At 30.3% G+C, this 27,105-nt stretch overlaps 3 protein-coding genes across 3 annotated transcripts in view; all 3 read left to right on the top strand.

Annotated features, from left to right (window-relative positions):
* Positions 1–8,133, top strand: part of for (cGMP-dependent protein kinase for) — a 41,909-nt gene extending 33,776 nt beyond the window's left edge. The window contains exons 13-19 of the mRNA XM_080157994.1: positions 1,106–1,162; positions 2,484–2,548; positions 3,003–3,180; positions 4,022–4,207; positions 5,693–5,763; positions 6,448–6,536; positions 6,904–8,133. Coding sequence (XP_080014120.1) covers positions 1,106–1,162; positions 2,484–2,548; positions 3,003–3,180; positions 4,022–4,207; positions 5,693–5,763; positions 6,448–6,536; positions 6,904–7,043 — 786 coding nt within the window. The 3' untranslated portion in view covers positions 7,044–8,133. The remainder of the gene's footprint in view (positions 1–1,105; positions 1,163–2,483; positions 2,549–3,002; positions 3,181–4,021; positions 4,208–5,692; positions 5,764–6,447; positions 6,537–6,903) is intronic.
* A 6,852-nt stretch (positions 8,134–14,985) lies between these two features.
* Positions 14,986–16,242, top strand: LOC145315466 (uncharacterized). The gene is made up of 3 exons (XM_080155450.1): positions 14,986–15,099; positions 15,423–15,742; positions 16,147–16,242. Exons 1-3 carry the CDS (start codon positions 15,021–15,023, stop codon positions 16,240–16,242), a joined length of 495 nt encoding a protein of 164 aa, XP_080011576.1. The 5' UTR covers positions 14,986–15,020.
* A 299-nt stretch (positions 16,243–16,541) lies between these two features.
* Positions 16,542–24,998, top strand: LOC145318319 (uncharacterized). The gene is made up of 16 exons (XM_080159622.1): positions 16,542–16,608; positions 17,030–17,098; positions 17,610–17,703; positions 18,170–18,227; positions 18,721–18,788; positions 19,159–19,254; positions 20,160–20,294; positions 20,452–20,608; positions 20,947–21,024; positions 21,447–21,529; positions 21,879–21,946; positions 22,065–22,142; positions 22,316–22,412; positions 22,970–23,078; positions 23,487–23,734; positions 24,270–24,998. Exons 1-16 carry the CDS (start codon positions 16,565–16,567, stop codon positions 24,324–24,326), a joined length of 1,539 nt encoding a protein of 512 aa, XP_080015748.1. The 5' UTR covers positions 16,542–16,564; the 3' UTR covers positions 24,327–24,998.
* Positions 24,999–27,105: the final 2,107 nt, after the last annotated feature.

The raw sequence follows: 27,105 nt of genomic DNA, 5'->3' as shown, positions 1-27,105 counted from the left end.
TACAGCACGATTAAATCTTTCGCCTTGTACAAGATTAAGATGGAAAATTGGAATACTGCGATTTTCCTTTACTACTTGATGTCCTAAATCAAAACTAAACCAGAAGTCATAGTTATTTATTATAGACAGCTTTCCGTGGATAAGAAAATGAAAAAAATTAGACTTAAAACCAGTTTTTTTAGTCCCAAAGGTTGGACCCTAATTAATTTTATCATTTTTATTTAAATATTTGTGAAAAATTGTATGTAATACGGTGCTTTACATGATTTTTCAGTATGACTGAGAACCGGTTCTTATCCAGCAGATATTAATCGGTTTCTAAGCCATGCTGGAATATAAATTAACCAACAGTTAGATAGACAGACATCCTATACACACATACTCAACATTATAATGTATTTGTGTGGGCGAACTTAAAGCATAAAAGGTGCATTTATTTAAAGAGTTCTAATTACATTAACAGATAACAATTTTGGAGGGTTCTTTATTTACTGCGGTCGAAACCATAAATGTAATTATACAAACTTGAGTATACCATGCAATAAATATCTCCAAAATATAGCCATAGCTATATATTTTAAGTCTTAGTTCAACGAAGTTGAACGCAATTAATGTTTCAACTTGTGACAAGTAAAAACATACTTTGATAAAGAAAATATAAATTGTAAATTGCCTGTAAAAATGTCTATGAATATTCATGAAAAATTGAATTAGCATACTAGGGGTGTTGTTCACAAAAAGAAATATTTTTAAGAGTAAAACATTTTTTTAGAATTTTAGAACAATTCAAAAGCGGTTTATATAATAAAAGCAGTATCAGAATTATTTTATCTATCTGCAACTAGTATAAATATTCTTTATGAAAATTAATTTATTTACGTTACAATCTTATTAATTCCAGGAAAGCTCTCCATTTTGCGAATGCCACTAATTCTGATACATCCACAATCACATAGATTCCATGAAGGTTTTAGGCTAATTTATTTTTAGTTTTAAAGTCTCGGGATGGTTTAAGGCCCTTTTTTCAATCTTGGAATACAGAGACCTAGATGCGCAGAACTATTTATATATATTTTAAAAGAATTTAAATTTCATCTTTTTTCAGGAAATTATGGAAGAATCAGATTCCCCGTTCATAGTCAAACTTTTCAAAACATTCAAGGTAATTTTTAAACATTTTATTTTCATAATTAAAACGATGATATTTAAAAGCGTTAGATTAAATATTTATATTTACTTCATATTCTAATGAAAAGAAAGTTTGTTTTCTTACTTCAAGTAAGGTTTCGTGAATTTCAACATTATGATTATATATTTTTAAAAAAAATTTTGACCAATTTTTATACAACCGAAACATTTTAAATAATTTACAAATATTTACTTATGAAATAGGTATAGCTATAATTTGGTCAAAATTTAGCCTTTTTGTGGGAACATCAGTGCAGAAAAAAGTGTCAAAAAGTATATTTTTTTGCACACTTAGGGCACGCCTTGTCACGGGGTAATATTCTTAAAATACTAAATGTACAAATAATTATATGTTTTTTTTACAATAAGACAAAAGCTTACAAGACCTTTTTTCAATAAAGTAAAAGAATTAGTAGAGTGGCTTTTTAGAATTGCCGAAAAAAACTTGAAAACGTAATGAAACAAGGACAATTATATAAATATACAACCACTTGATACACCTCCTGATTACAGCAATGGAAGGTGACAAGGTAAAAAAGCCACACACCATTCAAATTTAAGTAGGGGGTTAAAATGAATTTGTGCGCTTCGCGTTAATTAACCAATTCTGGGACACTTTTTTTCACTTTTAATTGAGTTGGTGGACAACTAGTGATGTGTATTAATCAACCACCTAACACTAAAAATACACATTTGTAATTTTTCAGGTGCGCTGCGCACCCCCTCCCCCCCCCCCCTGGCATAACCCTGTACACCCCACTAATCATAAGCATTTGTTTCCAACCTCTTGGTATTTTGTTCTGAGATGTAGCTGAGATGCACGACATAATACTTGATCAACTTAGACAAGCTCTATTCATTTGTGTAATCTTTTTGAATTTGTAACAATCTTTTTGTAAATGGGCCTGAACATTAGATTTATGATTTTCAGTGGGGTTATATTTTGGTTTTAATTTTAATAAATATTATAAAATTAGACCGTATTTAAAAGAAAATTTTAATTTTAAAAAAAGCTGCTGATTTATCATAGTGTACATCTTAGTACAAGAAATGTATATCCACCAAATATTCATGAGAATAAGGCGTGTGATCAACCATTTTGTACTACAGCAACACAAAGATAATGCATAGGAAAAAATACATTTAGATTTAAATATATTTATTTAGCTTATTCAGAATTCTTAATTTTATTTTACTTCCAGACTTAGCAGTTTCATGAAAAAAGTAGGAAGGAATAAGTAAATTACTGTAATTCCCAGACAATCATGATTTAGATCTAATTTATTTTAATTTAGGACCGTAAGTACCTGTACATGCTGATGGAGTCTTGCCTGGGTGGAGAACTATGGACTATTCTCAGGTATAGATAGGCGGAGACATGATAGGTTAATCTTGCCTGGGTGGAAAACTATTAGCTATTCTCAGGTATAAATAGGCGGAGACATGATAGGTTAATCTTGCCTGGGTGGACAACTATGGACTATTCTCAGGTATTGATAGGCGGAGATATAGTAGGCTAATATTGCCTGGGTGGAGAACTATGGACTATTCTCAGGTATAGATAGGCGGAGAAATGATAGGTTAATTATAGGTAGAGTACTTTGGAATGTACTATTCTATTTTGCAGTAACTTGATAGTAAACAATATATGATAGGTATGATATATAAATAAATCACAAAACCTTTGTATTAGAAACCTAAACAAATATACCTCATGATAATAAGAATATATTCTCAGAAACATTTAGATTCTGAGAACTATTTAATTTTTTTAACCACTTAATTCTTTTTATAAATAATTCATCGTTTTGTAGGGATCGCGGAAACTTTGACGACTCTACCAGCAGATTCTACACTAGCTGCGTAGTCGAGGCATTCGACTATCTGCACAGCAGAGGTATCATCTACAGAGACCTGAAGCCAGAGAACTTGCTTCTGGACGCTCAGGGATATGTCAAGCTTGTAGACTTTGGATTTGCTAAGAAACTTCAGGTTGGTACAAAATATTTGTTGTTTTAAGATTAGAATGGTTACAAGGATATTTCAATGAAAATAAATCAGTACTTCTAAAATATTTTTTTGATCACTTTTCTAGTGTAAAATTCAATTCTTCTACTTATTCTTGAACTTTTATAGTTGGTGATTCCTGGCGAGAATAACACATAACTAAACAGTTTTTAATTCACCAGATGCGCGTTATAGATAATTGGAATGAGGCTGTCTCTGTACACAAAAATATAATTCATAAAACTTATTAATCAGAAGAATAGTCTAAAACATTACTTAAAGACTAAAGATTAATCATTTTTTTCTGTTCAATTTATTTCAAAATTATTTTTGTTGAACAATAATTTCTTGGAAATGCTATAACATTGAATACAATTCAAAGAGCAATTAAATTTTTTTTTAAATTGAAAACAATTAAATTTAGATTAAAAGTTCACAAAATAAATAATTTTCTCAGTTGCTATATCAGTTAGATGTCATCACACTTATTTGCTAATTTTACATAGCCATTAGCCATACTTCTGTATTTACAAGATATCTTTATATAGGTCAGATGATTTCTGTAAGGCCGTCTTTTATCTCAACCTGTCTCACCGTGTCTTTCCTGATGGCGTTTTGACGATGAATTTTTTAACAAGGGCGTTTTTACCGATGATGTTTTTAACAAGGGCATTTTTGACGATGATGTTTTTTGATACATACCATTACAATTATAAACTACATAACATTATTTGTTATCCAATTTGCAATTTATGTCCTTGTTTTATCATTTCTATTATAACAATAATCTATTTAAGAATGAAATAATAATTCTAAAACTATTTAGGTTGGACGCAAGACCTGGACCTTCTGTGGTACCCCTGAGTACGTAGCTCCAGAGGTTATCCTGAACAAGGGTCACGACATCTCTGCTGACTACTGGTCTCTCGGAGTCCTCATGTTTGAACTTCTCACTGGCACACCCCCATTCACCGGCACCGACCCCATGAAAACTTATAATATTATTCTTAAGGTAATTTTTATTTTGAAAAATATTGCACCTATACGAACTTTTTGATGCTTATTTTAGGTTATGTGAGATTAAGTAAAAGTTACAAGGGGCTAAAAGCTCAAAATAAGTATTTTCAAGAATTGAAAATGAGGGGGTTTGCTAATTAAGAAATGTGTTTGAGAGAAAGAGCCATAAAGAAAATAAAGGATGAAATGTAATGATAATCTTTACAAGTAGAAACAAAGAAATTAAATAATGAATAAAATCAATTGAAATAACTAGTTTCTTAGCCCCTAGCTTATAGTTTAGATAAAAAAACTTAATATTTACCTTATACAGTGTGTTTTTTTTTATGAGCACTTTTTTGTAAGCAATTTTACCCCACTTATAGTTATCAGAATTTAATGATTAATGGCTTATTTTCTTCGTTTTTTAAGGGAAATTATGAAACAACAAAAAAAAATTACAGTTTTTGTTGAAAAAGTACAGTAAAGTTGAAAATTAAAAACTTAGGTGTCAACATATAAAAATGGTTTTAGCGCATTTTTCTTAAAAAAATGGATTTTCTGTAGTCGACTTTGGGGGGACAGTACTCCCTCCCTGGTTGAGATATGACCTTCAAACTTTGATATGTTCTAGTAAATGTCCCTAATAGTATCTGTATACATTTTAGCTGTATATCTCAACTTTGAAGTGTTTAGCAGCCATTCTTGCAAAAGGTTGATTATTTGAGCATAAGAAAAATGCGCTAAAACCATTTTTAGATGTTGACACCTAAGTTCTTAATTTTCAACTTTACTGTACTTTTTCAACAAAAACTGTAATTTTTTTTGTTGTTTCATAATTTCCCTTAAAAAACGAAGAAAATAAGCCATTAATCATTAAATTCTGATAACTATAAGTGGGGTAAAATTGCTTTCAAAAAAGTGCTCATAAAAAAAACACACTGTATTATAGAATCATAACTTATAGAATCATAACTTTAATCTTTTTATAAAATCCTTCATTTTTCTATTGTGTAGATTCATACTAAGAGTTAATTAAAAACAAAAATTTATAGAATATTGAATAGTCTTATTTTATGTAAATTGATGCTGTTGTTTAGCAGAAGTAAAAAAATATTGATATCAGTTGGTTTGTTGAAAATAATAAGGATATGTTTTACAAAATAGTTACTATTATGTTATTTCTAATTCTAATAAGGATTATTTGTTTGATATTCTTAGTGATTGTCTCATATCCTATTATAAAAAGTAGTAAGGTTTTTTTTGTCTATAGCTTAAGATTTCGATAACTACTGTACCAATTGAGTACTATTTAAGGGAAGCTTCAAATATGTCCCGAGATGGTTTTAGGCTATGTTATTTCCAGATTAAAGTCTTGATGGTTTTAGACTATTTTAGTCCTTTCCTAGCTCTTCAAATGATAGCCCCTAGATACTAGGGACGCAATTAGGACGTAATTAGGTGATGCAGTTTTAAAATTTTAATATTTTTCTTGTTTTAGGGTATTGATGCCATAGACTTCCCTCGTAACATCACAAGCAGAGCTAAGGAACTCATCAAGAAACTCTGCAGGTATAACCAACTTTTCAAAGATCTCAAAGGATAAGACAAACAATGGCCGATAAATTGATGAACCAATCAACCAAATTTGATTAGTCCCCAAAGTTGATAAGCAAAGGAATGAGAAAATGTTATTATAAAACTTTGAGAACTAGTGTAATAAACAGCCTAATGTCTCCTCCCTCCCTACCACCTTTTACTTGACTAGTTTTTATACCTTTTGCTTGGATAAGTTGGAATGCTATGGTCTAAAACAGGTGCCTGTTCTTCAGATTTTGCTAAAAAGGGATCAGAAATATTAAAGGGTCATTTTTCATCTTCGATATTATGTTATGATATGTCAAGGAAGCATTTAAAACTCCATTTTCATTACATGTAATATTTTTGTGAATTGGCTAAAGTATGGCTTTGAAACCTATTAGTATCCACTGGATTAGATCTAAATTGAGTCATTATGATATATCAATGATTGTATCGTTTTGTAGACAATTTTTACTAGTAATGAAATAAAAATCACAAAACTTTGGAATTAATGCGCGGAAAGTTGTTTATATTGTCATGCGATAACTATTCTAGGATTACGAGGAACTGAACGGCGTTGGCAAAGGAAAACTACTTTTTAGTTTTTAAAACTTAATATTTTAAAGTACTAGTATTTTAGTATGCAGTTGTCAAATCTATTTCTTATATTTTCAGAGATAACAGCGCTGAGAGACTGGGTTACCAGAAGGGAGGTATTAGAGATATTCAGAAGCACAGATGGTTCGAAGGATTCAACTGGGAAGGTGAGAACTATTTTTAGTGATACATAAAGAAATTAATAGGATTATAAATAAGAAAAATACAATTTTTTACTGATTACTATTTTGTAGTTTTATAAACATAAAACTAAATAGGATTTGCTTACCATTGATTTTTAACGTGTGACTATACCTTTCCCTTACATACAGAACTTGTGGTGGAAACTCTGTTAACCTGAGTTGATGGCACCTAATTTTTCTTAATGTTATTTTGGGAGGGAGTGTAATTTGATTTATTTTATATCTATGTAAATTGTCTGTAATGAAATCAAATAAAAAAAAATTTATTCCTTTGTTACTTTACAGCTGGTTTATTTTTATTCTAATTTTATGGAAAATTTTTTTTTTGCAGGTTTGCGCCAGAGAACCTTGTCCCCTCCCATCATGCCCAGCATCCAGTCACACCTGGATACCAGCAACTTTGACGAGTACCCCATGGACTCAGAGGGACCTCCACCAGATGATGTCTCAGGATGGGATGAACACTTCTAAGCCCGGGCTCCGAACCTGCAACACTTATTGTTTTCTTTTTCTCTTTGAAAGTGCTGGATAGAAGTGGATTATGTGTGTGTGTGTGTCTCTGTGTGTGTGTGAGTTCAGACTGAGTTAGTTTTTATTTTAATTTTACGGATGCTAAGCTTTGGCTGGTAATTATTAACACACCATACAGAATAAAATAACAAATTATGGGCAATTTTTTTTGCTAAATTAAACGCTGTATTTTGTATTTTTTGAGAAAGAGATAAAGCCTAAATGAATAATAACTATACATAAGCTTAATTAATTAATAAGAGAAGCCTAAATCTAACCATCACATAAACTGTTACCCGCCAATATGAAATCAATCAGTATATTGTAAAAATAGTTTTATTTTTTATTTTTATCGCCAATATTTTCTAGCAGATGGCATTCAAGTCAGGATTTTTATTTATTTAAACTATTAATAATTTTATATATTTGTTGCATTTTGTATAAAAAAAACACATTATGTAAAGTTATTTATTTACCTCTTGTTGATAATATAATATGTATTTGCTTGTAAAGATGTAACATCATAGAATTGATGTTTTTTTTCACATTCTTGATAGTCTATAGTTACCTAACATAGAACTTAGTACTTGAAGAGTGTATTATACTTTTATTTATTAAAGTCTCCACAAATCACAATAAAGCTCTTATTTTTTTGTTTTAAACTAAATTATTTCCCTTTTTTAACTGTTCACGTTTTAATCCCTAAATAGAATTTAATTTTCTGATTTTAATGAAATTCCAACCAAATTCAATGATTCATTTTAAAATTCATTTGAAACAAAATAAAAAGTACTATCAAAAGTTAATAAGAGAATCTTTGTGAATTTTTTCCGTAGTCAAAAGTTTTTGTTTTAAATGATTATATTATATATTATTTATATCTAATTTATAAACTCATTCAAAGTTTTTAAGTCTTTTATGTAAAATACTTTTACGCTAATTAATTGATTAAATATTTAAACTTCTTGAAATTTGTTTTAAAAGTTGTGAGAAATGTTGTTTAAAATGTTTATAATGTTGATGCAAAGTGAAATAAAGTAATTTCAAATTATTTTCAAGTTTTTGGTGCGAAGCTGCTCTTTAATTTTTGTTGTTCTGTCAGTAACGTTTACATTAAAGCATCTACTCTTTTTAATGGAGGTGATGGGTTTGATTCTTGTTTTACTTCTAAGACCTTTGGCCAGTCGGGGCCAACAAAACATGAATTAATAATGTAGCTTAAAGTTATTTACTATCTGCGAACAACTGACTATTACTATTTGATAAACTAGCGGCTTCGCCCCTAGCCTCTAGGGGCTGTGCCCCAAGAGATGGTAAAAAAAGTGTAAGGTGAAATTTGTACAAAAATATATTCCACAAAGGAAATCTTCTACAAAGGACCAAGGATATTTCTTACAAAAAAAATGGGGGGGATTTTTATTGTTTTTTGGGGGGTTGGGGGTGTCCCACCCCCTAGAAAATAGCTTAAAACCACCACAGGACCAAAAGGTATATACCCTGAAGAGTAGAATCCAATCGGTTCAGTGGTTACCGAGATCTTAAGGGACAGACAGACGGACAGAAATCAAGCTACTTTGTATTATAGATACACTAGCGGCTTCGCCCCTAGCCTCTAGGGGCTTTGCCCCAAGAGGTGATAAAAAAAATTATGGCGAAAATCGAAAGGACCTTGGTAATCTCCTTCAAAAAAAAAAAAAAAAAAAAAAAAAAAAAAAAAAAAAAAAATGGGGGGGGATTTTTTGGTTTTTGGGGGGGGTTGGGGGGTGTTCCACCCCCCAAGAAAATAGCTTAAAACCACCACAGGACCAATAGGTAGATACCCTGAAGAGTAGAATCCGATCGGTTCAGTGGTTACCGAGATCTTAAGGGACAGACAGACAGACAGACGGACAGACAGACATCGTTCTACTTTGTATTATAGATATTCTGTATTAATTCTCAAAAGTAATACCTAATGATTTAAAATTAATCATTAGTGAGAAATTTTAACGTTAAAATGTACTATTCTTTTTCTAAGAAATCTCTCAGAAATTTAATTAAATTAAATCAAAATGATTATTAAAATCCACGAAACAACGATTTTTAAGAATATAAAAACCATTTGTTGGTCTGTCGTTTGGTATGCATTCTTTATAGGATCGCTGAAGTTTTTTTTTAAAGAATAAGTAGAATAATTAAAAAGACATAAAATTGAAAAACAAATCACTTTTTTATTGCAAAATATCATAACCAGTATCAATGGATATATTATTACTTGAATGTTACACAAAATTGTCTAATAAAGTGAAACCCACAGCGGGCTAAAATAACGATAACCCCTATCCCCCCTTTTCCCAAATCCCTTCTCCTTCTACTGCTTGAGCTAACTTACCAATAAATGAGTTCGATGTTAGAAACCTAAATAGACGACAATTTTTCCATGTGATAATATCCACGTATATTATATTTATTCCTGTATTTTACAAAAGTTGATTTGCTCTGTCTTTATGATACATATTTTAATCTAAGAAGGCCCTTTAAAAGATTTTTAATTTGTAATATAAAAGGGGTAAAACTCCATGGATAAAAAGGTTAAGATATTGGAAGATAATTAAATTTTCAGGCACACCTAAATTTTTAAATAATACGTTAATAGAATAAAGTGTTTTTTCTAATATTTTTCGTATTTCCCCAATTTATTTGTCTTGTATTATCCATATATTCCAGGATAATTATTCCATAAGTATCGTCGAGGTATCCTATATTTCTTTGTCTGAAGATTAAGATTTTGATCCGATTTCATTTCATGGAAGCTTCTTATAGGTCTCTGGATAGTTTTTGGCCATTTGATTTGTCTTTATTTATTTTTGTTTTTTTTTCCTACTGTTCTTACTCCTTCGAATACTAAGCTCATATATGCTAGGACCGCAGTCGCAAGTTTATTTTAAAAATTCAATGTTTTTGATGGAATAATAATTACAAAGTTGTTTTTATGATTACGAGATAAAAGGAGAGAGAGAGAGCAACTGCGTTACCAAATGTATATATGTATGATAATTAAACCTGTAGAGGATAGAAGGGAATACAAAAATTGGAGAGACAGAAAGAGATACTGTTGTGCCAAGTTTCTTAGAGTATGTGTAAATACTAAATACGTATGGTTTGCAATAAGTTTAGCTTAATTTGAATAACAGTTAGGGAGTTGAATCCATTTTTATTGAAGCAGAAATATAATTTCTATGATTATGGTTTGGACCCTCTAAAACTGTAATCTACCCTTATATCTTCACCAAGAGAGGGGAAAGTGGAATCTTATATTTCAAAAAACGTATCGGCGTTGAAGATATCTTCACCAAGAGAAGGGAAAGTAGAATATTACATTTCAAAAATCGTATCGGCGTTGAAGATATCTTCACCAAGAGAGGGGAAAGTGGAAAGGTAGATTACAGTTTTAGAGGGTCCAAACCATAATCATAGATTATATTTCTGTTTCTATAAAAATGGATTCAACTCCCTAACTGAATAATGTCATAGGTTGACGAACGTTTGGACATGTCCTTATTATAGTGTAGCTGCGCTACTCATGATATTCTCCTGTGTAAAATCTGATACCAGCCCTGTTATGCTTGATAAGGATTTGTAAAACTGATACTTTCAGCTAAAATACATGTTTTCTATATAGGGACAATCTCAAATTTCGCTACTCTACAGGGTGAGTCAGAAAAAACTGAGTTTTTCGATTTTCATAAACAACCAGAAGGAATACAGAAAAAACAATTATATATCCTTGTTCTCTGTACAAAAGCACATCAAACTTGTAAAAGGTGTTTTTCATTATCTCTAAAAATGTGGCCTCTATGATAGGTGTATGGTGTCAAATAATGCCTTGTGTGAAAAATGTTGATCAAGAAAAATTAAAATAACTCATCTATTTTGTATAAAAAAATCTTAAAATTTCAATATTTATATAGAAAAATGTCTAAGAAAAGTACTTTAATGAGTTTTAAAGGTGAAATGCTTTTTGGCTCCTCACAAAAGAATTTTTAGAATACTTCAATTTGTCCTTTTTTCATATTTCTTGATTGTGATGCATGTGGTTTAAAAGAATCTTCTATAATAACGTAGCTTATAGTAAAAAGAAAAAAAACCTTTTTATTTGACAAAAAAATCTCTTAAGATAAAAAAGTTATAAAGGTTTGAATTTTTAAAATGAAAATGCCTTTTAGAAACCCTACCCTATTTAAATGAAGTTATTATGATGGATTAAAACACACAAGTATAATTTGTCAAAAGGGGGCGGAGATTTTGGAGATTAAATCCAGTCTTGCACCAAATATTGAGGAAATTCAGGGGGAGGGGGTAAGAATTTAGGTAACAAGATGAAATATTTCCGGTCATGAGCTGGTTTTCTGGTCATGGAGTATTAAATCTTAACAATAGATTGCAACAAAACGTTTGATTTATAATATGATAATTTAATTTAAATAAATTGGAATCTTAAGATGTTAAATATTTACAATCTGTTGAATACAAATTTTATTAATCTAAAAATATGTTTGTTTATCTTTTTAGAATGGTAAACATTTTTTATTATTTATAAATCTACCTAAAAAGTACAAAATAATGGCCGAAAAAGTCATCACACACACTTTTTGAAATCTTTATGCTCTAAAAAGCGCCGTTGTTTTCGGAGATATTCAAAAACAACTTTTCTAAGTTTAATTTATATTTTTATAGAGAACAAGAACCTATAATTGTTTTTTTCATATTCCTACTGGTTGTATCAGAAAATCGGAAAACTCAGTTTTTTCTGACTCACCCTGTATATTTGTGCTACATTACATACTTATCATAACATTTGTTGCCGATCATGATACAGTTTACTTGTGAGTAAATTCTTCATCTTTCCTATGCTGTTTGCTAATTTTAAATTAAATATATAAAGAGCAAAAAAGAAAATTATTTTTACTGGCTAAACTTTCAATTCAAATTTTGTGAGTTAATGGAAATGCGGAAAGTATTATATGTGACGTCATAAAAATATGTTTATAACCATCTCTCTTTTAATGGTTTCTTTTCCCACTTCTCCTCTCACTCTTTATTGTAAACATATTTTTATGACGTCACACTTTTCGACACTGAGCTAATTTGAAATACCATGTAGGTTCAACATTACGCCATATTATACACGGTTGGACCCTCAGATGTAAAAACTTTATTTTAGTGTTTGGCCAAAATGACTTAGCAATTGTATCTGTAAGTACGTCTAATAACACCCTTTGCTATTTTTAAAATCCTAGAAAATTTTTTTTGCAAGAAAATTGCATAAATTCGCAACCTTTTTTAGAACCACCTCATAACTCGAGTTTTAAAACTTTTTATATAAAATCCTTTTTACAAAAAATATCAATAATTACTTAAAATTAAACCTGAAAGAAAAAAAATCTCATTACACGTGTTAATTTGCATGTTTTAGGTCTTTTTTTGAGGAAAGTATAACTTCCACATTTTTGACAATAATTATATTTTTTTAACATTTCAAAGTAAAATATAATAAAACTTAAACGATTTTTCTTGAATTATCAGTTGAAAATTTCATCAAACATGCAATTTAAGTGATGAAAATTTAATAAAATCATTTTTTGAATGTTTAGAATTACCAATTTTCTACATTTAAAACAAAATGTTAACAAAATTTAAAAACATTTTAACATATAAGTTCAAAAATCAATAACATTTTATAAAAAGATGTTTCAAAAAATAAATCATTAAAAGGTATTAAAATGCATTTGAAATTACTTAAAATTAAAACAAGAACATCTTTTTACACTGTATTCTGTGTAATAGAGTTTAAATGACATGATTAGTGAATGAAATATTTCCTAAACTCATTAAGCCTTTTTGTGACTATATTAAAAATAATTTATTTTGTTTTATATTGTTTTTTTATTAAAATATTTGACAAAATTTTCCCTACGTCAATAAAATAAAGTCAGTTTTTTACTGTTTCCAGGTTTTTCTTTATAATTATAACAATTAAATATAATATAAATCTTCATTATCTTTTATTTGAATTATCATACACATTAAAATGTAAAGTATAAGCTAGAATAGCACTTTTTTCAACGAATATTTTAATGACATTATATCAAAATAATTCCTCTTAAATATCACACAACATATGATTGGGAAGTATAGCCATTTCTTGGAGGTATAATATTTACAAAAATACCATTAATTCTGTTTTTATCAGAAGTTAAAAAAATTGAACAATTCTAAAACAATGGTTGGCTGTCTAGATATTGAGTACACTAAGACTACGGCTCTGTTCTATTGAAATAATGTTGCAAAAAGAGGGGTTCTGAAAGTAATCTACCTAATTTTTTTTAAAGAACCAACAAGTACTGTCAGTATCTTTTTTCTTGTAATCTAGCAGACAATCAAATCATAACACAATTTTCATGATAAAATATTCAGGTTTCTACTTCACATTTTAAAAAATATACTGATCAATAAAATGTTCAAAATTTTACTTTGTACTAATTGAAAAAATATGTTGTAATTCTTATTTTAAAGTTACATTTTTATCCCTGACAAAATCATAGACGACTTTTAAAGACATCTTATCTAAACTTTTTGAAGAAAAACTTAAAAACGTTAATTAAGTATGAAAACTATTTTCTTCGATTTTTCTGAAGTTATTATCGCATTCTATTGGTTTTTATTATCATTTACTTATATCGAAAGTGCCAAACATTGTACCCTAACTTATTCATTTAATAAAAAGCCAACCGTGTATAGCAAAGCAGAATGACTAATAAAATAATAAGTCAAAATAAACACGCAAAATTTGATTGTGCAATTTATGAGTATATCAGTTTACACCAATATGATATACAATATGGGTTTGCATTCACTCTAGCTCTTGTTCACACACACACATACACTACGATGCTCTAGGTGCCAATGTTGCCCCACAGTTTTAATTAAATCATCTTACTACAAATATTAACAAAAAATGCTCAAGCATAATTTTCTCATTTTGTGATATTAAGTTTCATCCTATTTTAGAAAAGTGCAAAATATGAAAAAATGCTAAAAGTATTTTATTTTGTTCCAGCTATGAAAATAGTTCTACTGTTTTCCTCAGTAAAGAATTCACAATTCTAATAAACCTATTTTTTTGAAATATTAATTGTTATTTTCTAATTCATTGTAAAAGCTTTTTATTATTGGGCAACAAATGAAAATAAATGTCCGTTTTATTTCTGTCAAATCAGTTGCATGTATCAAATATGTAGTATCGAACATATTTCAAAGTCAAACAATCCGTCATTAAAGCAAAGCTTTTCTAATACATATAGGGTGCGTCCGTCTGCACGGGCGCAATTAGGATGTGTTATAATTATTATATTTAAAATTTTAAAAGCAATGTAATTCTATAATCTTTACTAAAAATATTTGGTATGCTGTTTTAAAGACGTTTTAAAAAATTTTTTACCGGAAAATATTAGTATGTCGATTTGATTCAAAAACATGTATTTTTAAGTTATATTTATCGACATAAATTGACAACAAAGTTTTGATCAGATTTCAAAATGATATTCTGTTGCTTTCTTATTAACATGTTTGTCAATGTTTGATTGTCCGTATTTTTTGTGGAGCCTTTACTTGTCATTATTTTTTTTCTTTCTGTAGGTCTGTACTACTTTGATATAAAAAACACCCTTTTTTCCTTCCTTATACCATATAATACTTTTTTTAACATCATATTACATAAAGTCTAAGGTCTCATAATTTGGTCATTTTCGAGTAATGAAACTTAGTATATGAAGAAAAGTGCATCTATGTGTCTTTCATTTTTCTATTTCCTGGTCAGGTATCTGTTCTCTGACATAGCCCATATCGACAAGCACACATTCATTATCTTTCTTGTTTTTGATTAGAATCAAGAGAAAAATGGTTGGTGATTTTGGTTGGGTTGGACAGTGGTGGGACTATGCACATCTTTCTACTACATATCTTCTTACAGCTAACAGTAAGACTTAATATAAATCTATTGTTTGAATTGCCAGTTTGGTTTACTTTAGTTTTTGGTCATTTTTATGTAGGTTTCTAAACTTTGAGGCCAATATTTCATTGATTACTTATAAGTGTTCAGAGCATATTCAACTGAGGCCTCATACATAAGTTAAACCCTACTAGGACAAGGAAAATATTATAAAAGTGTAAAAGAAACTTCAATGAACAATTTTCTTAACGAATTAAGGACGTAGAGCCTGACCCTTGTTATAGAGTAGCTGCACTATTTGATTTCTTATGAAGCTAATTCAAAATGATTTAAAACAAAAATGTTTGTAGGTATAATTTGGCTGATAGCTTTAGAATATGTAAACAAGTCACCTTCATCGCACCTTCAAAGAAATTTCTCAAGCAATCCACATTTCAACAATCCCTCTACTGATGACAACAATGCTCTGAATAACATTCTTCAAGATGACAGCGGAGCTAATCCTGGCATAAGGCTTGATTCCAACACAGTCCCGGAGGACACGGGTTCAAATCTTCAAGTGAAAAGCTCTTCTGAACAAAGTTTTAATAGTGAACAGGAATTAAGCACTAGTGAGAGTTTTAATTTTTCAGAAAATTATTTAGTTAATCAGCTTTTTCAAGATAAGAAGGTAAAATTATTTCTTTTTAAGATTTCTTAGAAGCTCTGCTACTTTTTAAATTACTCCGTTGCATTAGGAGACTAAAATTGTTGGACTTATATTTCTGATTAAAACTTTCCAACAATTCATGCAAAACATTAACAGGTCAAGTTTATAGAGAATGGGGGAAAAAATAATATATAGACCGTTTTTTTCTTTTCTTTTTTATCTGTGTAAAAGCAAGACTGAAATTTAAACATTTTCTTTATTTTAAGGATATTTCCTTTAATTTTTCAATTATGTTTTTTTTAAAAGATTTAATCATAGCCACCCAAAGGAATAAACCTGCGACCTCTACGTGGATTACAATTAATTAGGCAATAAAAATAAATTCAAATTTCCTTGCAAAAATAATTTTTAGAATAACTTTTTAGAAGATAGAAGATTTCTTACTAGCCAAAGAGTTATCAATCCATGAGGCGATCTCGAGTTCAAATAACATTTCAAGGAAGTTTGATAATCATAAATAACTAGCATAGCTTCTCTACTTTTTATTGTGTTAGCAAATGCAATTCCCTCAATTGCTTGTTGTACCGAACCAATCCCTCTATTAAAAAAATACGCCATTCAGCCTTCTAAGTATTTAGAATATATTTTGTTGTAAAATAAGTGACTTTCTTTATGTATTATGTATCTTTCATTGTTCTATTGAAATATTACTATATTACTATATTTTGTTCTATTAACATGAAACATAAAAATATTTAAATTGATAAAAATTAAATCAAATGAATTTCAAATATAGATGATTATCAAACATATGTTTATAGAATAGTGTGCGTTGTGCTGATAATGTGTTGTTTAATCTCAATATCAACTCATTTATTAACAGCCAGGTAAAATAATATGTATTAGTGCGTCGCCTATACAGGAAAATTTAAAAAAAAGTAAAAGAAATTTTAAAGAAAAATTTCAAATAATGTAAATAATATTAATGAAAGTTGTTGTTGGGGGGAAGGGGTGCACTTTTTACGTGAGGGGATGTGTCCTATCCCCACCTGAAAATAGCTTAAAATTATGCAATATGTAGCTTCCATAAATGGATAATAGATCGGTTCAATTTTTAGCGGGATCATAACTGACGAACAAAATACCTCACACTACTTTAAATAGTAGGATTTTCAGGTTCGATTCTAGACTGTATTCTGTATGGGTAATAATTTCAATGATATATATCAAGCTGTCAAGACACTAGCCACTATTAAATTTGATGTTGCATTTTGAAGCAAATCCAAATATTATACCTATTATTCTTAGGATTTTTAAAGAGAATGCTTTTGCGAGTAGAATTAAACATATCCATGAATATATTACAGATATCACGAGGTATGTAATAATTTTTTTATGTTATAAGTTTTTAAAGAAGAGGTATGTCGATATTTAACAACTAGAAAATCTAATTTAGGTCGGTGGAATATTTACATCGAATTTTTGGGTATAGTCCCTTTTGTGGCAACGCCTCTTAAGAGGCGTTTCGTCGTATATTTTCACAGCAGCTTTTAATAGGTTATCTAAGGTTAGGCGATTGTCCCGCACGGTTAGAGCCCCCACAGGGGCTAGAAATAGGGGAAAAGGTACTGTGAAAATACGACGTAACGCCCCTTAAGAGGCGTTGCCACAAAAGGAACTATACCCCAAAATTCGATGTTAATATTCCACAGAACTAAATTAAATATTGTTAAATATCAAGGCGCTGCAACGAAAAGGACTATACCCGAATTTTGTACAGGTTTTGAAGAAAAAAAAGTGCTTCACACTGTAGTGTACGTCTGTCAGTCTCTTTGCTGAGCTTTACTTTGATTGATGTTTTTATCCTTATTTTATATATACTGCTTAGATTATGTGAAATGGATGGATATTTAATATTCTGTAATGCATGTCATCGAATAAAACCAACAATCATCCTATTCACCGTTTACTGTTATTTTCAGGTATTATTTTTATCTTTCATTTGTAACATTTAAAACATGATTTTGTCATATGATATTAAGATATATATATATTTGTGGGATAAAAACCATCCGTATAAATTAAAGGATTTATGACACCACCTTTCTTTAAAAATTAAACAATCAATTTTATAAATGTTCTCTTTAACTTCTCTGTAATTTTCTAGATATTAACAAAGCATTTGATTCATAAAACTGGTAACTTTACAATAATATAAGAACAACGGCGACAACGGAACATTTGGAATTATCTAACTTTTCCCATGTTTGTACTTGAATTTTATAGTCACCTATAGTTTTAAGAAGGGGGTGAGAGGTTTTAGGCTATAGTAATAGACATAACTCATCCATTAAATGATTCATTAACAATAGTATATCGAACAAAAAGTCTGGATTAAGCCCATAAAAAAACGTATACATATACTTAAAAACTTTGGTATTATTTTAGTTACAACGAATAACGATAGCAGTCATTCTGATTGGGTTATCCATTTCTTCTTTGGCAGGTATAGTAATAAGGGGTCGACAGCCGCGCTGCCGCGGCAGAATATACTTAAGCTGAGGGTAGCTTTAGGTGGCTGATGGCTATTACAGGTTGCGGCTGAGGGTGGTCGATTTGAACTTTACTTGCAATTATTGCCTAAGAAAGCAGCGCAACTAATAGTGAGAATTATGAAACCGCAACGCATGATGGTGACGGAGGCTGGAGCTGTCGAGCCTTGATAATAATTGATAGTGAATTAAAACTAATATTTAAGTAAGGACGCTATAACATTTCCTTACGTCTGATAACGTCGACGTCTGTTTAGATAATACTAATTTGCTGCTACAGTTTATCAGATATTTTTAAAATGTCATAAATGCTAGGTATAGCTTTGATTATGATTACAGAGACCTTACACATAAAAGTTTGACAATCATTTGGTGTTTTAAACATTATTTATAGTTAAAGTTAATTAAAAGGATTTAAAGATAAAACATTGTTAATTTTGTTTTCAGAAAATGGCGCGGGAACCAGCGTTGTTATATTTTCTAAAGTGTTAGCTTTTATATTAATCCTAATACAGGTAACTAACTTAAAGAATAGTTTTGCGTGCCTTCAAAGCCTTTTATAGTGCCTATTAAAAATGACGGCCTACCATTGTTGAATAAAAAATGTATACTGGCCTTCCATTGGTAATTTAGTCTGTTTATTGGCCTATTATTGATCATTTGTATTATATTACGTCATTTTTATACATATAGGCACTATAAACAGCTTCAACGCGTCATCAAATGGCCCGTGATTTTTTTTTGCCATTTTCTGGTAATTCTATTATACAAGAAGTGTATTGAATCTGAATTTTTTTTGAATCTCTGTTAATTAGACTATTATTCTTCAGAAAATAAAGAGTCTAAAGCTTCGCTTTCAATGCTAATACTAAATATTTTATCAAGTTTGGTTGTGCCACAATGGGAATTTATTGGACGTTTATCCGTCGTAGTGTCCAGTTTACAAGATTAATGAGTAGATACTCCAGTTATCTAAAACAGGTTAATCAGTTTTAAACAAGGATGCTGACATCCATAAATAGCCAAACACAAAAAATCAAAGTTATCAAGAAAACAGTTTTATAAATATACAAAGAAAACGCGCATAAATCAGGGGAATCGTCCTTAATAATTTCAAAAGCAATTTTGATTCTTCAATACAGCTACCTGCGTCTTCATCTACAAATAAAAAACAACTAGAAATAAAAAAAATAAACTACTTGTTCTTTCATCTTTAGACACCAAAATCCCTTAGAAAGACAAAAATTATTAGTATGATAGAATTTTAATCATATTTTGTTTCCCCAATGATTTGTTCATGGAAAATTCTGACTTGAGTATATTGCAAATTAAAAGAAAATTAATTTAAAGTTTAATTTATCTCATTATCCCTTTGGGTAAAATAACTCACAGGGGGTCTTTTAAAAATTGCTAAGCTAGTCTTTTGCGCATTAAACACGACAAAGGTTTGTAAAACTTATGAATTGCTTTGTTTAAAAACCTTAAATTCAATTATAGTATACGAAAACATTATTGATCTTTTAGATACTTTGTTATGTGATTTCTGGTTTTAGCGAGTTGATAAGGCTGCTTTATAGAGCACGTGAACCAAAACTCACATTGAACATCATAACGTAACCAAAGAGTTGATTGTCAGGGATAAGACAATTGGCTATAAATGGATGTGCATCCTAAATTACTTTAAATAAAATTAACCCTCTTGTAAATTAAAATTAGTAGTGAAAAAATTTGATCTCGGAAGTTTTGTGTAAGCAAAGCAAGATTTGTTAATAGTACCCATCATTTTAATCCCTCAATGAAATATTATAAAAGTTTGGGTCTGAGTGTAATTATCAACCAAATAACTGTCTCAAAAAATGTGTAATTTATAAAAAAAAAATATATAGACTGATATAACACGAGGTCGAGCAGTTCCTGTGCCCCCCAACCACAAAGATGTGCACCCCTTACTCCCTGCTCTCAACCCATACACTGCTTCCAGGGATGCTAAGCTGCTCTTTGATCTACTTGCTTCTTTACAGGTAGAATACAATGAATTTAAAATAACCAGAATTTGTACAAGAAATTAAAATAAAAGCTAATTATTCAATTGACTTTTTAATTTAAGTAAATATAATATTACATTACTCTAAATTGGCATTTTGAATATTAATTTACTTTCATATTTTTTATTGAAAGGGACCAGGCCCATCCCTGCGGGTGCTTGCAGTACTGGAACCAGATATAGCCATGAGCTGGGAGGTTACAGGGGTCACTATTGATCATAGTCAACAAGGACCATCTTGTCCAGTGGCCAACAGTCTGCATGTATTCTGGAAGGATCCACTTGTTTTGGGTAAACAGATAATTTGTGAACCTGAAACCTTAGTTTTATAATCATGTTCTTCTGGCTTCCGAACACAGAACCGCCCCCCCCCCCCACCCTCTAATTTTTAAACAAATAAATAGAAATTTTTTCACCTTGGTTAGGTTATATTGGTTACATGATATCAGGTTTCAGGGATCGAAGGTTTAGGCCCCGGAGGAGTATGGTCCCGGAAAAGAAAGTAGTACCCCTCCCCCAATTTGAATAATTTTTTTTTTAAAGGGAGGCTAGGCACTTTAAGGGAAAAGGCTGTTCTTCCGTGCCTAAAGCCTGAAGGATTCTTTTATTTTTTTTTATATATATTTCAGGATATATGCCACCAGCCACTCTTAATGTCTGTTATGGAATAGAGCTGGAAATACCTGGAGAAATTACTTTATCCTCAGGTTAGAGTCATCAATTATAAGCGCAGCAACACAGACTAGGATATGGTTTTGTTTGTCCGTACCTATTTTGCAACAAAATATGCAAAATTGTTATCGCTGGTTTCTTCGTTGATTATGAAATAACATTGACATTGATATGGTGGAAAAATATATCTGTTTCCAAAGATCTCTTAAAGGGATAGTAATTTTGCGCCTAGTTAATTTAATACTTAGTTTTATCTTTCTTTTTAATGCAAAATCACCTTAAAGTAAATTCTATCATCAAATGATATAATACCAAAATTAGAATACTTTTATCCTAACTTTGGATAAGCTGATCCGTTTTACATTATCCTCATCTCTCCTCCCTCAAGTGCCCCTAAAGGAATCTAGGGGTTTGCCGCTAGTAAACAAATAATATAATGATAGTGTGTTATTTTCAGTAATCACCAAAGAAGAAATAATTTATATGAAACAAACTTGGAGTAAAAAAGACCCAGACAATATCAAACTTAAATCAGATCAGGTTCAATATAAAATACAAATAATTTTATATATGGAGAGAACAAGACTCAGATAAATTAAATGAGATTAGGCAATAATATACATCTTTAAGGCTAGGGGAAAGTCGCAAGTAATGATAAAGAACACAGTAATAGTGTCTGACTGATTATGACGTAACAAAAAAAATTAGCCAATGAGAGGCCACTATAAATTTTACCATTGGTCAATAACGGCCTCTCATTGGCTAATTATTTTTTGTTACGTCATAATTAGTCAGACACTACACTATTACTGTGTTCTTTAAAGCAAAATTATTAATCTGGCTGTTCTTGAGATTTTGTAGCACAATCGTATAAAAAAGCTGTATTTAGGATATTGTTTATCACCACGAGTTTACTTCAACATACAATGAAGAATTCTTAAGAGCTTCACAAGCAAGGTAGGTTTAGTTTTAAATCGATACAATGATTCTAACATGTTTAAATTAAGAGAAGATCATTTCCTTATTGTATGACGGACGGTACGACCCAAATATAGAAAAACATTTTCTTTTTTAGAATCCGAGTTTGGACAATTGTGCATGGACAGCTGATAGTATCTGTATCTATACCAGCTGTTAATTATATTTATACCAGGTATTCTTTACCTTAGGTTTCCTCACTCTGTATAATATAATAATAGTTGATAGTATCTGTATCTATACCAGCTGTTAATTATATTTATACCAGGTATTCTTTACCTTAGGTTCCCTCACTCTGTATAATATAATAATAGTTGTTTTATCTGTATCCATTATTTTAATTTTTAGAGAAAGTATTATGAATGTTGATGAGAGAGGCATGCATGAAACTGTAGACGAGACAGCAAGTGTTGAGACTGTCACAGCTGTTGAAACTATCACAGGAACAGAATCAGTAAAAAAAGACAGTAGATATTTGAACTATATTGAATGAAATAGCAAGAAAGTATGCTCGCCTTTTTCTAAATGCCTCAAAATGCCTCAAAATAAAAACTTACAATATAACGTATAGAAACTTATATAGTTAATTAAACCGATGATTGGACTAAAAAAAACCCATCCTCTTATTTTTAACTTTTGTAAATTCTAAATTAAAACAATATAGCTGCTTAATGTTTTCTAGCAAATGGGGATAGGTGTCACTGATTTTGGCTTACCTCTTCTATGGACGTCAAGAAATACCCTATACCCCACCCCTTTTCTAGGGGGGTTCATTTCCCCCTTCTCTTTCTCTTTTCCTCTATTATGACGTCAATAGAATAGATAGGCCAAAAGGTGTGACATCTTTTTTCCTAGGGCACTAAACACAGCTAAAAAACAATTTCAAACCTTATTTGTATATAAATGTCCTAACTAATCTTCTAAATTGCTGTAGATAATGTAAACCTCTTTTCTACGATTGATAAACCTACTTTCATTACAGATTCTGTTTCTACTACAGGAGTAGTTGAAGGTGGGAGTGAGAGCCTGGAGCATGATTATGATGATCCTCCAGATGATAATGAATGTGTTCCATCAGTTCAAATTAGACATAATATTTCAAAATATACAGGTAGCTTATTTTTTTTTTTTTTTACTATTCGTACATACATTTATAACGAATAGCCTCTTGCTCTCGTACTAAAAGGTACAAACATCCCTTTAGATTGCACGATCTTTGACCAACAGTATTTCTTACTGTGCATGGTGTTGTTGAAAAGGAACTAACTAAGACAAAGTTCTATAAACTGATGTACATCCCCAATGATGATAACTATATTTAGCCCTTCAGAAGATTATATTATTGATTAAAAGTTTGGTCACAACTAGTTTGAACCAACCAATCAAAATTTGAAACAGTACCCAAAGTTTAAAGTCAACGAATAAGATTTCAACTGCATTTTAAAACTTTGGATACCAACATAATTTACAGTACAATGCCCCCTCACTCCCTTCTTAATACATTGTTTTTTTTGTTTAGGAAATAAAAATTTATCAATTAATCCAACTTTCCATGCCAAAGATAATCTAAGCAAAGTATCTACAGATTCAATCCCTACCCTCCATCTGAAATGTAAGCCCCCCTCCTCCGGGTGTAAGAACACGAAGAAGATGAGACCAAAGAGATCTTACTCCAAGAAGAGTTCCTCCGAGACAAATCTGAGCGGAGAGATTAAGAAGAGTTTTAAATTTTGTAGAAGCTCCTCTAGTAGACGTAGTATGCCACAGGTCATTCTTAACACAAGGATAACAATGTCCATTTGATTTGAACAACAAAGCTAAATAAATTTAAATTGGCAGTTTTAAGCTTGATACTTCAAGCTCAACGTCCCTGAAGACTTTGTATTTCCTTTTTGTAGGATAAATCAAATTCCAAGTATAAGCTTTCCACAATAACTTTAGTACAATCGTTATAAAGATCTTATTGAACATACAAAATATGCAGTACTCAATACGCAAAATGTGCTCTATAAAGCTACGGTTCCCTCACACTGTAGGTCTGTCTGTAATGCGTTACACATGAATCGCTATTGGAGTCAAGGCTATCAAAGTTTCTTAGTACATATGTCAGATAACTTCTTTAATTTTCTTTATTGTTTTTTTTTTCACCTCAGGGGTCGGGCAAAAATCTCCGCTTTATATCATAACATCACTTTTTTAAAATTATCCCCAAATTTCCCACATTGTCTCTGAGATATTGCAATTATATGTCTTATGACCGTTCTGGGTCTTGTTTATTCATATATATTTTTTTTATTTTTAGGGTTGTACAAATCTAGCATGGACTCCAGAACAATCATTACAGCCAATCCAGATATAAACAAAAAATATTAACAAAACTTTTTGTAATTTACTAAATATTAGAATTTGTAATATAAAGTTACCTTATTTGGAACTTTGGTTCTGTTTTTAAATTGTAGTACATATTTATTATCTATTGTAAATTGAGTTCAGAATTTGTTTTTTTAAATATTTAAAAATCTTACTTTCAAGCTGGACCGTGAATAGGATTTATCCAAAGGGTGCGCTGAATGAAACGACAACGTTGACACCCCTCTGATAAGATAGATGTAAAATGCCCACTAAAAATTGAACAGGTATTTCTAAAGTTTTCATCTAAAATAAAAATAAATCAAATTTTTTTTAGCTTTATGGACAATCTTGATTAATTTGAAGTGAAACAATTGATGCTCAATATTCGTGGATATTAAGACAGGGGAAAAATTGTCGTCAATTTAAGTTGCTAATTATACGGATATAATTTATTGGTCAGTTCATTTATCCAGTAGGCGGAAAAGGGGATGGGGTAAATGGGATGAAATTTTATTTTGACTAGATACGATTTTCACTTTATTAGAGCTTACATAATAATCTTGTGAAAGATCCACGTAATATTAAATAGTAAAACTCCCATTGTATCATGTAAGAGGATTGACAAATAATTTTTATGAAATGAGTCTTGTTATAGGATCTCTTTCCTAGGGTTTTGAAAGATGAATATATTTTTGATTTATTATTTTCCTTATTCATAATTTCAATAATTCTATTATGAAGTTAGGAAATATTTGTTTGTCTTTTCTAGTTTAGTAATCATAAAGTTTGTCGAACATTTTAATTAGTTTAAATATAGATTTAGTGCTAATAGGTTTTAATTAATAAATAAGTAAATTAAAAAGAATTAAGAATTAGATCCAAGCAGTGGCGTACAATTACACAGGTTTTGCAAGAGGGGTAAAATAACAACAAGATGTTATTTTACCCCCTTCTGCACACCTCTTATTCTAAGAATAGCGAACCATCAACGAGCCGAATAACAGTTTAAATGTGAAATTAAAGTAGTAAAGCTTTTTTTACCTTTTACAGTAAAATTATAAGTATTTGTAGATGCAATGTTAATATAAAAAACAATATTTATGAGGAAGTAATGGTTCACAGAAAGCCAAACACAATATAATTAAAAAGATGAAAAACAAGAATGGTTGTAGCGGGTGCGCAATCAAACTCGCAAATACATTTACATTACTATCATTCAGAGTAATAAAAATTTATGTATATTTAAATGATCAAAAATATTCTATTAAATTCCAAATAGATTTTCAATTTTTATAGTTTTTACAATTTTTTCATACGCGCATTTGTGCAAAAAGTATTTGCAGATTTTAAAGAAACTGTGAAATTCCAGAGATATATTGATGGGACAAAATGGATCAAAAATTAATTCTTTGAGATGACTTGGACTTTGTTTACTAGAACCAACGGAAACATTTCTTATTTTGGCTATTTGTTTGACTTTAGGTACTATCACAGAATGCCGCGATATAGTTGAATTTCTAGCATACATATATTACACTATTCAAATAATCAACACAAACATTAGCAGACAATAAATTTCAAAATGAGCAGAATTCAAAGCAAAATTATTTTAGTTAATTATAAAAGAGTTTTTTCCCTCTTAGCTTGAGCGGGCTAAGAGATAAATTGTATTGCCCTATCCCTATATCCCTGACAATTCTCATCTGTAACACACACCCCTCCCCCACTCTCAAAAAAAATCTTCCCTCCATTTTCTAATTGCATTACAGCCCATCTTCTCATCAAGCCAGAAAATATAGGGATAGTGCACTGGAACATAGAATATTTTAATGCAATTAATTTGTGTAAAAGTTGCCTTGGAAAGCCGGTATTTCAAGATATCTCAGAAATAAATGAATTTAAGACAAATTAATCTTCCCCCATTACTATCCCAAATATTTTAAAACTTGTAGGTCTTGTTTAAATAGAGGAAACATTTTTTGGGGCACTGACATCCCGAAATCAAAAATAACATACCCAAATATTACATAATTGAAATTGATTAGAATCAGAGGTGGATTCTTTAAAAAAAAAGTATCGATGGTAGTCAGTTGACCAAAATTGTTTTTGTAAAAAATCCTCCAAAATCATGTAAAAAAATCTAAAACTTAAATAAAATCTTTTGTTAATAACCCTTCTTTGAATTTAGAAAACTTTTATTCAGTTTTATAGATAAATTTGTACAAAATATTTTTTGTGATCTGGCTATCATGGTCCATTCAACGATGCTTGGTTTTTTAATCTTGTTTCGCCCAGTACCCTTATGTACCATCTTCAACATTGATCTTTTATTACGTAACTCTTGTATAACAATGAGAGAGAGAGAGACAGAGAGAGATAGAGATAGAGAGACAGAGAGAGATAGAGAGAGAGAGACAGAGAGAGACAGAGAGAGACAATAAGAGACAGAGAAAGAGAGAGACAGAGAGGTGGAGAGAGATCTAATTGTTCAAGACGAGAAAGGAGGAGAAAAAAGGACATGGCAAAAAAATGAACCGGTGTGCAAAAAAGGAAGCGCAAAAATTATACGACTAATTTTCGGAAGGCTCAGTTTTTAAATATTATATTTTAAATGGCGTAAGGATGTGTGACTGTCTGTTATATTTATTGTACATTTAGGGGGTAGAGGGTTAGCAAATATTGATGTAATTGAGGTTGTACCACTAGCATGTAGAGCATCTTTCTAAATTTTTATTAAAGCATAAAACCTTTCCCGGATTAATGTAAACTTACCTAAATGAAGAACT

Source organism: Acartia tonsa, chromosome 4 (assembly GCF_053477335.1).
Source record: "Acartia tonsa isolate MP-2025a chromosome 4, ASM5347733v1, whole genome shotgun sequence".
Lineage (NCBI taxonomy): Eukaryota > Metazoa > Arthropoda > Copepoda > Calanoida > Acartiidae > Acartia > Acartia tonsa.
This window is presented reverse-complemented; position numbering and strand designations above follow the sequence as displayed.

Coding starts and splice junctions, on each gene's coding strand:
- LOC145315466 (XM_080155450.1), top strand. CDS start 15,021: ATGGTTGGTGATTTTGGTTGGGTTGGACAGTGGTGGGACTATGCACAT. Junction 15,100..15,422: donor ATATCTTCTTACAGCTAACA/GTAAGACTTAAT, acceptor AAATGTTTGTAG/GTATAATTTGGCTGATAGCT. Junction 15,743..16,146: donor AGCTTTTTCAAGATAAGAAG/GTAAAATTATTT, acceptor ATAACTTTTTAG/AAGATAGAAGATTTCTTACT.
- LOC145318319 (XM_080159622.1), top strand. CDS start 16,565: ATGTGTTGTTTAATCTCAATATCAACTCATTTATTAACAGCCAG. Junction 19,255..20,159: donor ACTCCAGTTATCTAAAACAG/GTTAATCAGTTT, acceptor AAAAATATATAG/ACTGATATAACACGAGGTCG. Junction 20,295..20,451: donor ATCTACTTGCTTCTTTACAG/GTAGAATACAAT, acceptor TTTTATTGAAAG/GGACCAGGCCCATCCCTGCG.